Source organism: Fundulus heteroclitus, chromosome 2 (genome assembly GCF_011125445.2).
Source record: "Fundulus heteroclitus isolate FHET01 chromosome 2, MU-UCD_Fhet_4.1, whole genome shotgun sequence".
Lineage (NCBI taxonomy): Eukaryota > Metazoa > Chordata > Actinopteri > Cyprinodontiformes > Fundulidae > Fundulus > Fundulus heteroclitus.
In genome coordinates, this window is record NC_046362.1 from 8,166,495 (window position 1) to 8,182,596 (window position 16,102).

The 16,102-nt window shown below is 43.9% G+C and overlaps 2 protein-coding genes across 4 annotated transcripts; both read right to left on the bottom strand.

The window, feature by feature from the left end:
* Window positions 1–1,422: 1,422 nt before the first annotated feature.
* On the bottom strand, window positions 1,423–5,587 carry ppib (peptidylprolyl isomerase B (cyclophilin B)). Its single transcript, XM_012862456.3, has 5 exons — window positions 5,327–5,587; window positions 2,712–2,825; window positions 2,393–2,486; window positions 2,052–2,236; window positions 1,423–1,836 (listed from the first exon to the last, which is right to left on the bottom strand). Exons 1-5 carry the CDS (start codon window positions 5,459–5,461, stop codon window positions 1,714–1,716), a joined length of 651 nt encoding a protein of 216 aa, XP_012717910.1. The 5' UTR covers window positions 5,462–5,587; the 3' UTR covers window positions 1,423–1,713.
* Window positions 5,588–6,618: 1,031 nt separating this feature from the next.
* adpgk (ADP-dependent glucokinase) lies at window positions 6,619–15,670 on the bottom strand. 3 transcript variants are annotated; one of them, XM_021316380.2, is made up of 8 exons: window positions 15,362–15,670; window positions 12,869–13,100; window positions 11,953–12,178; window positions 11,789–11,851; window positions 11,451–11,571; window positions 9,501–9,697; window positions 9,093–9,191; window positions 6,619–8,983 (listed from the first exon to the last, which is right to left on the bottom strand). In XM_021316380.2, the coding sequence occupies exons 2-8, from the start codon at window positions 13,081–13,083 to the stop codon at window positions 8,420–8,422; spliced, it is 1,485 nt and encodes a 494-aa protein (XP_021172055.2). In that variant the 5' UTR covers window positions 13,084–13,100; window positions 15,362–15,670; the 3' UTR covers window positions 6,619–8,419. The 3 variants fall into 3 exon arrangements, with proteins under 3 accessions (XP_021172055.2, XP_021172056.2, XP_012717908.2); XM_021316381.2 differs by having other exon boundaries at window positions 6,619–8,980; window positions 15,433–15,669; XM_012862454.3 differs by having other exon boundaries at window positions 15,433–15,669.
* Between the last annotated feature and the right edge of the window lie 432 nt (window positions 15,671–16,102).

Here is a 16,102-nt window from a genome sequence, read left to right on the forward strand (position 1 = left end):
CGTGACCCTGAAAGAAGAGGAATGGGAGGCACTTCTTTAGTTTTCACATCATGACTGTATTTTTTGTGACGGGAAATCTTTCCAAACAACCAGAGAACACGGTACCAGCTGACCAGCAGTGCACAACGAACAATGTCGGAGGGGCAGGTTTGTGCTACTCTAAGCTCCACGCGGACAGTCAAAGGACTTTAAATGATCTTCAAACATTGGCACAAAAATTATTCTTGTATGCTCCAGTAAAGATATAAGCTTGTAAAGCTTTCTGGTTCTTTTCCTACCAAACACTTTTAGACACTCCGCTCCATAACTCAGGTCTCTGAGTGCCATGGCTAAGCAGCTGACAGCAGGCTTTCACCTACCACTGGTTCCAGCAAATGGGTTTACGTACCATGACAGAGACGGCAACATTTTAAAGGAGGGATTGAATATGGGGTTCTTTAAGTCAGAAGATGAAGCACTGCTATTGGTTCACCCTCCTTTTACATTATCAAAAGGATGCAGTTTGTAATAGGGGTGGGTATTGCCATAGAAGCCACGATGCGATTCTATCACGATACTTGAATTATTGCGATGCATTGCGATATTTTCACTGAACACTGTTAGAAAAAAATACAGCCATTACCAGTGGCTGACTGGCTGTGTATGATCTGGATAGTGTCTTCAACTGATACATAACTGAAAGCAACTGAATTCATGCATAGCTGTATTAATTGAAACTACTTTTAGAGGCATTGCCTAAAACAAATATTACTGTTACTGGACACTAATATTGCTATTACTGGAGTGGACACACTGACAAAAAGTGCTTAGGATTTATAAAACTTAAAATAAAATAAGGATAATCAGTGCCGTTTACATGGCCTCAGTGGTCCTTTAAACCAATGAAGTTGTATTCTGCTTGTTTTTGTCTGATGTTCAACCATTCATGCAATTTTATTTATTTTTTTGAAAATTAATAACCGATACTTGCCATCAAGAATCGATGCAGTAGATCGCCAAAATTAGAATCGCAATGAAGCGTCACGATTATTTTGCACACCCCTAGTTTGTAAATGGGACACGTTTCAAGGCAACATGCAATAAAAGGTTAAAATGCTTTCATCTCTTTCCAGAAAGCTTAGGTTAATGTGTTATAATCCTGGAGTTATTCAAGAGAAGGTCAAAACAGCATAGCAGTCCTCTAGCAATCATCTTCCCCATTTTCTCTTGCTTAATAAAATGGTCACAAAATAAGCCAGGATAATGTTGAAATCCTCGTTTGCAACTTGATTCTATTTGTAGTCAGAAAGACAGCGATGAGTTAAGCAACAGCACCCTCTAGAGGTAAGAAGTAACGTGACTAAACTGCACAAAGATGTATGAAATTTACAAATTTACACCAACAACAGGTTCATTTTTATTCCAACATAAAGCCGACACCAGTTTAACAAAACATGAAACCTTTATTTTCCGTTTCGTTCAATGTTTTACAAAATAGCCCAACAACGAACAGTTAAGTGCACCTAGGAATGCTTGTTGGTAAATGGACCCGGACTCATGACATGATTGCATTAATCCTGTTCTGGTGCATTAAGATGGCAGCCACCGAATGCAGAATGCCTCTCCCTCTGCTCGTGGACTGCAGCGTTATCACGGATTAAAACAAAGTGGCCCGCACGATTCCGCCAACATCCCGCCCCAGTCCGACTCCCCGCCGTCCCAACGGGCCGCGCTCTACTCCTTTGCCACGGCGAACGGCTTCTCCACCTCGATCTTGCCGCAGTCGTGGATGGTGACGTCTTTTAGAGGCTTGTCTCGCCCGTCTGTCTTTGTGCTCTCGATTTTTGAGACAACATCCTAAGAGGGGGAAAAAAAGAAAGGATCAGTTATTGAAGTGTATTTGTAAAAAAAAAATAATTCATTTGTTTTGAAAAGCATTTGGGATTTTACACCATGAGTGCTGGCGTGTGAGGCCTTCCAACAGGCTGAGCACTATGGGCCAATTCAATAGGAGAAAAGAAAAATTTAAATAAAGGCCTGTATAGTTATGCAGTGGTTCTCCTGATACCCACCATGCCCTCCAGAACCTTTCCGAAGACGACGTGTTTGCCGTCCAACCACGGAGTCTGGACTGTGGTGATGAAGAACTGGGAGCCGTTGGTGTCTTTGCCGGCGTTGGCCATGCTGAGCCAGCCGGGGCCGTAGTGCTTCAGCTTGAAGTTCTCATCGGGGAAACGGTCTCCGTAGATGCTCTTGCCTTCATGCAGAAAACATTTCTTGTGAGATCAAAGACTTAACCATTGCACTGTTAAACAGCACACCTAGAAATATTCATTTTTTAGTTCTTTGCACATCTTTCAAGCGGCATCTGAACCATCGAGCCGAGCTGCACATGACACGGCGTGGCGTTTACCTCCAGTGCCGTCTCCTCTGGTGAAGTCTCCGCCCTGGATCATGAACTGCTTGATGACTCTGTGGAATTTGCTGCCCTTGTAACCGAATCCTTTCTGTTTAACCCAAGCAAACACGGCACCGTAAATACTCACAACTTCTGAAATGACACCGGCTACAAGTTTATTCAACAAGCTGGATCAGGCAGACGAACTCCAAAGTAGATCTAAACACACGCCTCTCCCAGTCACTCCACAGATGGGTTTCAGTCCATGGGCGACCGATCCAAGCAGGTTCACAACGTATAAGGCTAACGACGAAGGGTCTCCTGATTTGCTCACCTCTCCTGTTGCCAGGGCGACAAAGTTGTCGACGGTCTTGGGCACGGTTTTCCCAAAGACGCCGATGACGACCCTTCCCACATCTTCGTCTCCAATTCTGATGTCAAAGTAAACCTAGAGAAGAGAGCAGTGACGTGCGGTCAGGGGAGGCAGGTGAGGCAGTGCCTCACCAGCCATCATGGAAAGAAAGAAAATATATAATCATAAAGTAATTTAAATTGTTATATTCATCCGGTGGTTTGTACTAAAAAAATATTTATTTTTCATGTAGCTTCACCAATTTCGATTTTTATTTGTTCAAAATCGCTGAATTTTCTTATTTTCCCATTCAAATGCTTGGAAGCGATGCGGGTGAGGCAGCAGCGAGCTCTGCCTCACCTTGGATTGCGCAACCCCTGGCTCTGCGCTGGCTGCTAAGCGGAGAGAGCATGTTGCTGTAAGGCGTCAATAAAATGGTTTAAACAAATTTAATATGTGAACTTATTTCCAATAATTTAGCTTATGTATATAATGTACAGTGCTTTTTGTCACCAACTGTGTTTGTGTAACGTGTTTCGTGTAATGAGCTATTATAAACGGCAGAGAACAGGTTCGAGGTGAGGCAGGCAGTTCTCTTGCCTCATGGCAGGGGGCGCTCAAGATCCCAGACGTTCGTCTTGTTCACTCCTCAACTGCAGAGTAAGTGACAGCGAGCTAGGCTAAACGATTCGGGAAGCAAGTCAAGTGCAGCGATAGATTATAATAGAGATAGTGATGTTTTCCCTCTCTTGCATTCATCCATCAAAAACGGTGAGGGATGAATGCAAATCTCCTGGACAGCTTCTCAACTTTTTGGCCGAGAAGGATCTTGTTGTAACTGTTCCTGAGGCGACAAAGTTGCTCCAGCTCGTGCTCACGGTGCCAGCTACTACAGCGTCAGTGGAGCGGTCATTCTCAGCCCTGAAGAGACTGAAAACATACAGCAGGAACAGGACGGATCAAGGAAGGCTTTCTTCCCTGGCAGTGATCTCCATTGAGACAGAGAGACTTTTAAAACTGAAGGAAGATAAGGAGGACTTCTATTGCAAAGTGACGGATGTTTTTGTGCAGAAGGAGCGACGCATGGACTTAATTTATAAGTAAAGGTAAGACAGTAATAACATTTATTTTGTTTTGTTTTTTAAGGAAATGTGTGTTTTGTGAGCTACCGTTTGTATGCGTAAGGATGCAGAAGTGAAACATAACCTGTAAACTGCTGTCAATCTATGCATCTATTTGCAAATCTGATTCTGATGACGTCAGTGCCTCACCAGCTATGAACCTCACCGCACGTCACTGGGAGAGAGAGACCCAAGCTGTGATCAAAGACGCACCATGGGAGCCAAATCCTGAGGCTGGCATTCAGCAAAGGCTCCCCAAACGTGGGATAAAAAAAAAAAAAAAAAAAAAACAGAGGAAACCCTGCACACATCTGGAGGAATCTGTTCTACTCCATAATCTGGACTTTTTGGCCAACGTGAAAAAGCGTGGAGGTAAACCGAGGCCGTCCTCGTGGTGAGGCACGGCGGTGGCTGCATCATGCTGTGGGGCGGCCATCGGCACCGAGACAAGAGCAACCACAGTCAGCAGCACGTGTTGATGCGGTCCAGGAGACCTCAGCACTTAAATGCAACCGAGACCGTTTGGCAACACTTAAAATTGGCTGAACTTTTAACTATTTTGCAAACAATGAATCCTCTGTGGGCGGAGAGAGAGCCAATAGAGACATCCCTCAGAGCACATGCAGAGAACTGCAGAGGTTTTAGAAAGTATTGACTGGGGGGAGCATGGTGTTCAAGGAGTATGAACACTTTTACAAGGGACTATGGTTAGATGTGGACTTAATGAAAGGGAACTTGGAAAAAGCAAACAAACAGAACTGTAAATCATGTCAACTGTTTTACAAATGCACCCGGTCAGCACAAGTCAGACATTAGCTCCCATCTACTTTGTTGCATCCAAAGAAAATAACAATTTTGTATCAATAGGGTGATTTCCTTCAGGTCTCATGTCTAACTAGAAACTGCTTAAAACGCAATATGATTTTGTTTTGACAAATTGTTTAACAAATTTTAGCTTATTTTTGCAGACTTAACATGGGTAATATAAACAAAGTCTCCTTTGAAAGGTTTTACATCATGCATAAAATAATTAATCCAATCCGTGCCTTCCAACTTTGGAGAGGTGGGGGTGAAAAATGACGATATTCCCGTTAAAGCCCAACTAGAGAGGAGCTGTTTCATTGTATTTGCAGACGTGGACATTCTGCCGCCCTCCAGACACAACAAGGCCAGGCTCAACACCTGAGCCCCGGTGCGGGTCCACATCACCAACCCGGCTCCGAGGGCCAGGATGAGCGCAGTCTCCTCTCCTCATCCCCGTTAGCTTTAACTACAAAGTGAGCTTCTTTCCTCCAAGCGTTAGCCCTGAAGCTAGCCACCGTTAGCATCCGAGCAGCTTGCAGCACAGCACCGGGTGGCTAGCTTCTCTGTGACGTGGCTTTCCAAGCTACCGGTTAGCACCGAGGAAAAGCCCGGATTTTTTTTTTTGCTTCTTCCTCCTCCTCCTCAGGAAGCTAGCCTGCAGCTAAAACCTACCTTTGCGGTTACTTTGGGACCTTTCTTCTTCTCGTCAGCCGAGGAGCCATTAGGGAACCCGAGGAAAATCAGCGATCCCACAATGACTGTGACAGCTACAAAGAACTTCATCCTTCTCTCGCAGAACCTCACCATCAACAAGAGAAGAAGGGGGAATAAAGGCTTAACCCGAAGACAGCCTGGTGGTTGTGCTAGCTTTATATAAGCTCCGTGGGAGGGACGGAGAGTGGGCTCCTCCGGGGTGGGGACTGTCCGCGACCTCAAGCTGCGCCTCCTCCTCGGCTGCGCTGCCTCAGGAACGCAGGGGCGGGGTCTCACGCCGGCACGACGCTCTGATTGGTTCACGTTGCAGAGTGTTTTAGCCAATAGGATGCAGACGCGTAACAGCGTACTGGAAGCAGCAGAAACATGAACTATTTAAAAAGCCTGTGAACGCTATAACATTACATTATATTACATCAGTGGGTATTGTTGTGCAGAGTTGGCATTTTATTATTTTTCTTTACACAGCCGAATGATAATGAAGCAGACTGCCAGATAATCCAAAGCTACAGTGCAATACACTGCGCTGTGCTGCAGTGTATTGTACTTAAACTCTGCTGTCCTCTTAGGTTTGTGGTCGCAATGGAAGAAAGTGCAAGTGAAAATGCTGTGTACTATATTGGGATTTTATGTGACGGACCAACAAGAAAGTACATAATTCTAAAATGACATCATTTTCAGTTCCTGTTTAAACATTTTTGTTATTTATTCATCCAAATAAAATAGCTGAAAATATGTTTTACAAAGGGACGGTATTTCTAGTTCAGGTTTTCAATCCAAAAAGATTTAAAAGGTTGTGAAAAAATCCTGCAGTGTTTGAAATGGCATGCTTTAAGTGAGCGTGTGGTGGCTTGTGAAAGTATTTATACCCCCTAAACCTTTTCTCACATTCTGGACCAACAAAAAGTATTAGGGAAATAAAATGACAGTTTTCAAAGGGTTTTGAATGCAACTGAAACGTTTGGCATGCAATTGTATTCAACTCCTTTACTCTGCTAACCCTTAATGAATTTGAGTTGAATTAAGTGCTTTCAGAAGTTACCTAAATATTTAAGAGTTGTGTATCACTTGATATACTAAGGCACCATGTAATCTCTAGAACTCTTATATCAACTCGTTAAACCAGCTATTTGCCAATTCAACCTGAATTATTTTCCATTAAGCGAGCATTTGCTTCTATGCAAGTGATTTTCAGACAAAGAGCTGAAATATTTTAAACTTACATGAAAGAACCCAAACTACACATCTGCTTCCATCCATGTTTTAATGCCAGGGAATGAAACTTGCTACACATTACAAACATGATCCAGACAACAAAATGAAATGAGTAAAGATCAACAGATTGTGCTCGCAAAAACAAAACAAAAAAAAATAAAAACAATAAATGGGAAGTCCGCTCCATAGGCTCACCGTGCCACCTATCTTTACTAGTGCAAAGAATCACTTTTCTAACCCCAAACGCTGTGTGGGCTTTTTGATATAAGCTTGCATTAAGACTATGATTATTGCATGCCTTAGGAGGCGGTCTGAGGTAAACAAACGGAGTGTTCTGTATGCCTGACATAATGTGTGGATTTAATAAGTTTACAGCCAAGAAAATGTATCTTTGTGTGAGAACCTTTCAGTTTCTTAGAATAAGTTTCACAATTTCTATTACACAACCGTCTCTTATTAAAAAAAGAAAAGAAGAACCTACTCAACAAAAAACGTACAGTATCGAACATCATATGATCACAGCTGTTGTGACGCGTTAACTTACGCCGTCTTATGAGAACCTTCTGGTTAGTTAGCTGGCATCGGAATAGAAACTGATATTTAGCCAATAAAGAAGAACCGGCTTCAGGATAACATTTAAAACATCTTTGTTCTATCCATACTGGTAAGCTATCTCTAAGAAAAAAAGAAACATTTTGAGCTTTAAAACTCAAATCTCTTCTTCTTTTCTTTTTTATAGTGGGAGTGTTTTGGTCAAACAATAAGACAGAAAAACAGGGATCCTACACATTTTCTAGTTTAAAATCAAATACTTGTTCAGTGACAAATTTCAAGATTTTTCCACAAATTATAAAGCAATGTGAACATTTCAAAATAAAACCTTTGCCTGGTGGGATTTTATTAGTTGCAGTTTTTTATACTGTAATCCACGAGCCAGCACAGTGGCGAACATGATGTTAAAACAGTAAAGAGCAAAAACGCCGCTTATTACTGGACTGTAAAATCTGGAATGGATTATCCTAGACAGAATATATAGTCTTTAATACTCTTGACAGTGATGTTTTATTTTTTTCCTTACAAAATTTGGGTTTCTTTCTTAATTGTTTAGTAACTACAACAAGGAATAAAGCATGGAAGCAAAGGTTTTTCCATACTTATTAATCTAGACGAGGAAAATGACAAGAGCACATTTCGTGCTTTCTCAGAACTTTCAAGACGGAGTAGGAACCTGTTATAATCTCACTTTTAGAAAACAATCCAGTTGACCAGACATGTTACGGTCAAGCACTTAGAAATGTTTGGTGTCCAGAAGAGGATGAACTTTCAAGTAAATATTAGATGTGAGCGCACCGAGAACTTCTAGAAACGTTAGATTCTACCACAGTTTCAAGTTTATACAGTACCTACGTCAAAGGGCAACTAATCTGAAGTTTTATACTGCTTTCTAATAAAATATGAAGAAAGGATTCAATAATAACTCTGGTTCTTACTGAAGGCACAGCATACTAAAGATATGCAGGTTAAAGTAAAGTAGCTGTGATGATTAAACTCTTTGGGGTTTGGGAGGATGGCTTCGGGCTGCGCGCGGTGCATCGAGTCCGGCTGCATGGCGGCTCACAGACATCCAGTTCTGCCCGCCTTTCCAGGCTGGTGGTGGTGGTGGTGGGGGGGGACATCAATATTTCACACAGGTCACTTAAACATAACGGATCTTTGGGACGAAGGAACCTGGATCAGGACACGGAGGTCTAAGCCGGCTCCGGGACCACCAGAGCTGCGGATGAGAGTTTCAGTTCTTCCCGTCAGCGTTTCCCAGACGCACAGAGTGAAGGAGCCTTAAAAGGGCTGCTGGCTCTTTAATTCAGAGTAAACTAGTCCCTCGGCTGAGATGGCGTCCCCGAGCCCCACTGTCCGGAGGGGTCTTTTGCAGACCAGCACTGGGGTCAGGTGGAAGGTGACGTTTCCCCGGTGCCACACGGTGACGGGCTCCTCTGGGTTCACGGACAGCTGCTCCCGAGGCTCAAAGTGGGAGCTGTGGAACTCCAGCGGGGCCTTCAGCTCCACTTTGCTCACGTCCACAGCCCGGAGGCCGCAGGCCTGACTGCTGGCCACGCGGGCCCCCGCCATCACCGCCGCCGCCTGGTTCCCCCAGTAACCGTCCACCGTTGCCAGGATGTGGTAGGCCAGCGTGTGGAAGTGGATGCGCGTGAGCTCGGACTCCGAGGACGGGTCGGTGCGGCCGTGTCGCTCTAGGGTCCAGAGGAGGATGTCGGAGACGCGGCCCACGTCGGGGCTGCCCTTCCATGCAGCCAGAGCGGCGTGGGGGCCGTCGCCGGCCTGGGAGAGGAACAGCAGCTCCTGCTCGTTCAGGCCCACGGAGCTGACAATAGGCAGGACCTGCTAACAGGAAGAAAGGCCTTTATTACGTGTGCAGCCTTCCTCAGGGATCCGGTGAGCACATGAACCTGTCCTCACAGGATCCTCCATCAGTGCAGACGTTTACATGTACCTCCTGCATGAGCCGCGTCATGAAGTCTTTATCAGTCATGCTGGCCAGCTCCAGGTGGATGGGAATGTCCTTCGGAATATCAGCTACGGCTGCTACAGCCTGAAAAAAAAAAAAAAAACATAATCCAGAAAATGTTTCAGAAAGTTTGGATTAGACCATGCAAACAATGCATTTTAGTCAGTCATTTATAAAAACCCTTAAAAGCCATTTAACCAAATGAATGAAATATAGCGCTGGCATGTCAGCTTTTCGTTATAACCTTACAAAACGTAGTAAAGTTCAAGTTTCTGAATACTTTTAAAAAAGCACGTGATTCACATGAGGAAATCAGTTCCTCATCACTTGAAAAGTATTTGTAGAGGAACAGAATCAGGAGCTACGTGTGCAGAAGAGCTTCAGGCGCCTGACCTCTTTCAGCCGCTCCCCCCACAGCTCTCTGCCCTGACCCTCCATCATGTGGAACCCCGACAGCACCACCAGCTCCGGCTGGAACTCGTCCAGGCTCGCCACAAACGTCTCCAGGGAGCTCATCTCCCCGTTGGACACGTCATGGGAGAAGATGAAGCGGTTCGCCTGCGGCGCCTGAGTGGAAGCCCACTGTTCACCTAAAGCCAGAAATCAGGGTTAAACTAAAGTGCTGCTCAAAGGATGGGAAATAAAACACACGGCCTTCACTTGTTATCTACACTTGTTGGATTTTTGCCACTTTTTGTCATATTACAACCACAAAGTGTTGCATTTTATTAGGATTTTCTGTGAGAGACCAAGATAAGGAAGAAGTAGAAACAAAATGATTCATGGTTGTTGTGTGTGGTGTCCATTTGTTTTCAGCTCCCCCTGTTACAATACTTTGTAAAACCATCTACGCCAAACAGCTAAGAATCAGTGCAGCTGCATGCAGAGCAGATTTGGCCAGTCTAGCACATATTTGAGCTAAAGTAGGAAGGTCTCGAGTCTTTTGCAGTGACCAATGACTTTTCTTCTCATATTTCCTGTGCCCTAAGCCCGCTAAAGCAAAGCACACTTACAGCACGATGCTGCCACAGCCATATTTCACAGGGGATATAGTGTCCAGACTGATTTCTAATGATTGTCCCTACCACTCTTCCAAAAAAGGCCACATTTGGCCTGTCGACAGATTCTCCAACCTGAGCTGTGGCTCCCTGCAGCTCCTCCAAAGTATCCATGGGCCTCTTTGATGCTTTTCTCTTATAGTTCTCAGATGATGGATTGAACAGTGCTTTTTGAGGTTTAATTGTCCTCCCCGACCTTCCTCCCGTGGTCCATGGTCGTCCTGATGTCTGCTCACCAAACTACTCTAAGACACCTCTGAAGCCTTCACAGGTTGACCATTTACTCATAAGGTGATTTCTGAAGGCAACTAGTAGCCCTGGATTTTTTTTAAAAATGGCCATAAGAATAATGCACCGTCGGTTTTCAGGAAAATATTTTTTCCTTCCACATAAATATAGTGTTATGTGCGTTAAGCTATTACCGTATTTTTCTGTCGCACTTTTTTTCATACTTTGGCTGATCCTGCGACTTATAGTCAGGTGCCACTTATATATCAATTTTAAATGGTATATCATACTGAACAACATGAACCAAGTAGTAAACATTACCGTCTATATGCACAAGAGGGCGCTCTAGGCCTGTGAAAACTATATGCTGCTCCTGTACCACTTAAAAATGTATTAAAACATTAACTTATAGACAACAGAGACTGAACACATGTACACATGTTTTGCTGTTTCAGTCTGCATTCAGTATGCGTGTTGCAGATCGAAGGGCCCAGACCGTGACAGAACCCTGGTATTGGGCTGACAGTGAAGCTAATAACAGCTAGCGCTAGCTTACAGCTCTGTTGTCTGGAAGTTTTACAACGTCGCTAAAGCACATGAGCTTTATGTTGCTCTGAAACAGCCGTCGTTACGCTCACGGTCTAATTTCAGTGGAATTAGACCGAAATACTCTGACGAGAACTTTCCCGGTTGGACTTGGGGCCTGTTGTGCTAATTTACCCCAATCAACCTGCCAGGTATGTCCCATATTATTCAGCTGATTGCAGATGCAGCTGTGCAATAGAATAAGTTGCCTTACCAGATTAAATGTCAGTTTTTAGTCTTAGTCTGTGTGAAATAAATTTCTAAATAAATGCGACTTTTATATTTTTTTTCTCTCTTTACGACGCATTTTTTGACTGCGAGACTTATATTCTGGAGTGACTTATAGTTTTAAAAATACGGTATGATGAAATAATTAAAACTTGAAATGAAATATAATTTTCCACATTATAAAATGTAGGATGTAGGAAATGTTTGCACGGCACAGGACAGCAGCTTTTTTTTTTCTCTTTACCTGCTTTATATTCCAGGATGAGGTGAAACTCATCCGTCTCCTGAAGAGATTCTGGAGGAACGACGATCTGCTCATCCAGCATCTCGTGAAGTTTAGGACCGACCGGCCCGCACAGCAAAACCTGTTGTACAAGAAGAAAATTACGGGTTCCCGTTGTTCAGAATCTGAACTACAGTAGAGAAAAAAATTCTTTAACTTAATTAACTTAATTTATATTAGATTTTTTTTATTTTAGCTGTCCAATGTAGTTTTGGGATCCATCAATGACTAATGCATGGATGCATTTTTTACTTAAATGCATTTCAGAATCTACTTCAGATCTGTTTATGCTTGCTTACCATCAAATCCGGGTAGGTGGCAAACTTCTGACCAATGAGGGCAGCATTTCCTCCAACATACAGCTGAAAAATACAAAAAAGTTACATTTCTCACAAAGAACATCTCTGAAAAATGGAGTTAAAATAAACAACAAACTAGATGCTGCTGAGTGAGCTAGCCTTGCCTTCGCACCGGGGTACTCTGCCGCTGCACGAGCGATCCTCTGAAACACCTCCTCGTCGCTGAAGAACCGCTCTGCCGCTGCTCCCCGCTCCATGAAGTGGATGAAGGTCTCCTTCAAGTCCTCCTTTGAATGCAGGACTTCGTGATCCCGGCCGGTGCCAGGATCCAGAGCCAGAGCCTGCAGCAGTCCCACGCCGGAGACGACCACGTCCACGCAGGCATTCACCCTTAGCAAGAGAATGAAAAGGAAACAGTCTGAGAAAGATCATCATCAGCAGGTCCTGGTGGAGGCCAAGAACTACCTGGAGAAAAGGAGTTTTTTTTTAATATACTGGGAACCAGAAGAAAATATAGACCGCTTAACTAAAACAAAGTTGAAAAAGCAAACTGTACTGAGAAAGAATAGAATAAAAACATTCCACATTTTTAATCTTGAAACAATCTTGAGGGAAATCTTAAGGGAAAAAACGTCATCTGATGGATTTATATTCAGTCATACATATTTTATTCAGGTATAGGCCTGCCCTGTTCTACCCTGGCCTTTATTACAGGTGAGCACACCGTGGCTGCTCAAAGGTATCACACCTTCACCTTCACCACATGTTCCACCCTTTAGGAGGCTGTCCTCCAGGCTCAGCCAGTTCTACCACCTCAACCACAGATTCAGGAAGTTGGAGTTTACCAAGAGCACAGAATGAATAACTGTATGATATGCAACATAATATCCCTCCCTGGCGAAGCGGCTTTTTGACCTGAGACATCTGAGCAGAGGCTGACTCACTATAACACGTTCCTTGTCAGCAGCAGATAACACTTACACAATGTGCAGCAGCAGACCGGACCAATGAGCCTAAATGAGCAGGAGCAGCATTTAAACTGGATCTCGCAGTGATCCCGGGCCGATCAGTGTAACTCACCCTACGGCCACTTTGCTCCACTGCCTGCTTGGTAGAGTGATCAGAGCCTCCCAGGCAGCAGAGATGGCCTGCTCCAGGCTGTCGCTCTGTGACGCCGTCTGGACGTTTGGCAGGCCGATGTACTGAAGGAGCTGCTCCGGCAGCTCCGGGCTGCCGCCGTAGAAGTAGCCGACGGCCAGAGCCAGCAGGAGCGCCGCCGAAGCCTTCCTCCACATGATGCCGCCACACACACCTGCGACAAAAGGAGAGCCACTCTTCTTTAAAAAGAAATATATAATAATAAGATTTCCTACTTTGTCTAAAACAACTTACAACAACAACTTAGACTAGCTGGTTTCATCCTGGACCACTGATTTAAAAAAAAAAAAAAAAAAAAGTATATTTTTAGACACACTGAGGTACTGATAGTTTCATTGATAGCAATACTGATTAAAAAACCAAGGCAGCCAGTCGTGCGTTACACAGTGCCTCACGAAGGAATTGGTAACCATGGAAGATGGACATCAATATATCAAATTGACATTTTATGTGGCAGGTCACCACAAAGGAGAGCATTTCTGAAGGGAAAGCAAAACATGGTTTCCACATATCCTAGAAATAAGCATGAAATGTGTGGCATAGGTTTCCCCCTGGCAGTACGCTGCAGATTACTCCTACAGACTGTTTATTTTTCCTCACTTTAGAAAACTTGCTCAAGGTCATTCAGATCGGGTGAAGATGGGCAAAGATTCTCAGCCAAGGTTATTCTGCACTAATGTGAGAGTAATACGGCTGTGCATAAAAATCGATACAATGATTAATATCAATCTTTTTAAAACGATTTAACATCGACATTCTGGCTTTCAATATCAATATATCTCCCAACCCCTAGGGGGCGTTATTACAGCGCACCATTACTGTTCACAGTGAGGAAGTACAAGTGAGATGAATTTGCGGATTGGCTGACAGGATTTTAGAAACGCCTTTGTTCCTAAAATCAGACGTTTGGGCACATTTTTGGTTTCTGTGATACGTTAAATGTATTGAACCAAATGCATTTTATTTTCCTGCTAATATATAAATGTTCAATAAATTGAACATAGATATATGTGGCTGGTTTTGTTAATTATATGACTGAGCATTAATTTGAAAGGAATAAATATCGATATTGGAGTCAAGTCAAATCAAGCTGAGCTGTATCGAGAATCGTATCGAATCAGCTCATCCTAGATGATACCCAGATTGGCATTTTATGAGGCAGGTCAACACAAAGGAGAACATTGCTGAAGGGAAAGCAAAACATGGTTTCCACATGTTCTAGAAATAATCATGAAATGTGTGGCATAAGTTTCCCCCTGGCAGACTACTCCTACCGACTGTTTATTTTTCCCTCACTTTAGAAAACTTGCTCAAACTTGTCATTCAGATCGGGTGCAGACGCCTGTGAACACCTTCACATGTTGGCAAAGATTCTCAGCCAAGGTTAGTCGGCACTAATGTGCGAGTAACGCGTGTCTGGTCAACAGATTCTCCCACCTGAGCTGCAGATCTCTGCAGCTCCTCCAGAGATACCACAGGGTCTCTGGGCTTGTCCTCTGAGGACGGTGCAACCAATTAGATCACTAGTTAGACGACGGCTGAGGGCGTCTGGTTGCACTGGTTTTTATTAGGGGGTAACATAGTAAAGGGGGTGGTGACAATTCCAGGCCAAATTTTTCAGATTTTTTATTTGTAGAAAAAGCTGAAAAAAGTGATGCTTTATTTTCCTTTTCTGTTACTAAACAAGTGTGCATTGCATCACATAAGATCCCTGTTGATTTCAGCGGATGTAAAATGCCGAACATTTGAAAGAGTTGAAGCGCTGTGAATAATTCAACAAGGCACTCTAACCATTATATGAAAGGTGCAGCTGTGTACAGCTCCAGATAACCAGCACCTGAAACATCAGCTTTCTCTGCAAACCTCAACAGTGACACTTCCTACAGGTCGGTGATGGATATAAAGCATGTTTCCATGCAGTCTTATAGGAAAACAAAGTGGCTCATCACTACATCATGGGGTCTAAACTAAATCCAACACAATCAGCGGGGTAAGCTGTGAATGAGAAGCTCAGTTTGAAGCAAACACAACATCTCTAAAGCTAAAAACTGGTTCAGATGGACTCGCCAACAGGAACCTGGATGGGACATTTTTCTCCAGGGGATTAGCTCGACGCCTCATTTAGAGGACATCTCAGCTGTGGTGCATTTGCTTCCTGGCATTTCCAGCGAGTACTCCTGCCTCCGTAATATAAAACCCGACAGGAACATGGTGTTTTCAGCAGCAGAAGGTCTGATCAGAACATCAGGAAGCAGCGCACCGACCCGGGCGGTAAAGTTCCTGCTAACGTGGACGCGCTAGCTGGACCTCAGAACTCGGTTAGCAGACCTAACAGCGGCGGGCGGTGTGTCTCCCCGGCTAAACCTATTAAGAAACACACACGGCAACCAAACACTTGTGGAACAATCTGCTTACCAGCCCGGATATAGATTTGGTAGTTAAAGACGAGAGCAGAGCTGTCGTTAGTTGCCGTGGCGGTACCTTACCAGGCAGTAATGTGCAGCTTTGTTAGAGAGGAAGACGGTCCAGTTTCCTGGTTCAGTCACAGGAAGAACATTCGGTCCGTTTGACTCCGCGGCCAACAAGCAGCGAGGAGGAGAAGTTAAGACTCGGCACAATGCATTGAAGACGTGTTAAACTGGGAGTGACAGGAGCGGCTCATACACAACAGCCTGCACTCCATTCAGCAGCCGCTTCAAGTCGCCGCGCATGCGCCCCGGATGCCTTTCCAGGGTATATGTTGCGTTTGAGTACTGTTGGATGTGGCGGAAACCCTAAAGCGGTAAATAAGCTGAGTTCCTCCTCAACTGACACACTGAGTTTGGTCACGATGTTAACACATCGATAGGACACAGGATATGTCACATTTGTCTCTGTATGTACTAAATGCAGTTAGCTTTTTTTTAAAGTATAACTACATATTTTATACAGTTTGTATTTCAGTGCCAATGATTAGATTTGAACTCAACAGAGGGCTTTGAGTGAACTCTACTCCAAAGATATATTCTTTTAAATTTTATTTAAAAGAAGACAGAGCAGAGACACAAAAAGAACACAGAAGCACTGATATCAGTAAAATGTTCTATGTTAGAGAGAGTAATGGCAGATGATCAGCCCCACAGGATGGCGTCACAGCTAAACAAAACACCAGGCCAG

What these genes read in the sequence shown, in the direction of transcription:
- ppib (XM_012862456.3), bottom strand. Translation starts at nt 5,461, where the DNA reads ATGGTGAGGTTCTGCGAGAGAAGGATGAAGTTCTTTGTAGCTGTCACA. An exon ending in GTCCCAAAGTAACCGCAAAG is followed by an intron (nt 2,826 to 5,326) that starts GTAGGTTTTAGC and finishes TCTCTTCTCTAG; the next exon opens with GTTTACTTTGACATCAGAAT. An exon ending in CAGAGGAGACGGCACTGGAG is followed by an intron (nt 2,237 to 2,392) that starts GTAAACGCCACG and finishes TTCTGCATGAAG; the next exon opens with GCAAGAGCATCTACGGAGAC.
- adpgk (XM_021316380.2), bottom strand. Translation starts at nt 13,083, where the DNA reads ATGTGGAGGAAGGCTTCGGCGGCGCTCCTGCTGGCTCTGGCCGTCGGC. An exon ending in CCACCTACCCGGATTTGATG is followed by an intron (nt 11,572 to 11,788) that starts GTAAGCAAGCAT and finishes CTTGTACAACAG; the next exon opens with GTTTTGCTGTGCGGGCCGGT. An exon ending in CATCCTGGAATATAAAGCAG is followed by an intron (nt 9,698 to 11,450) that starts GTAAAGAGAAAA and finishes TTCTGGCTTTAG; the next exon opens with GTGAACAGTGGGCTTCCACT.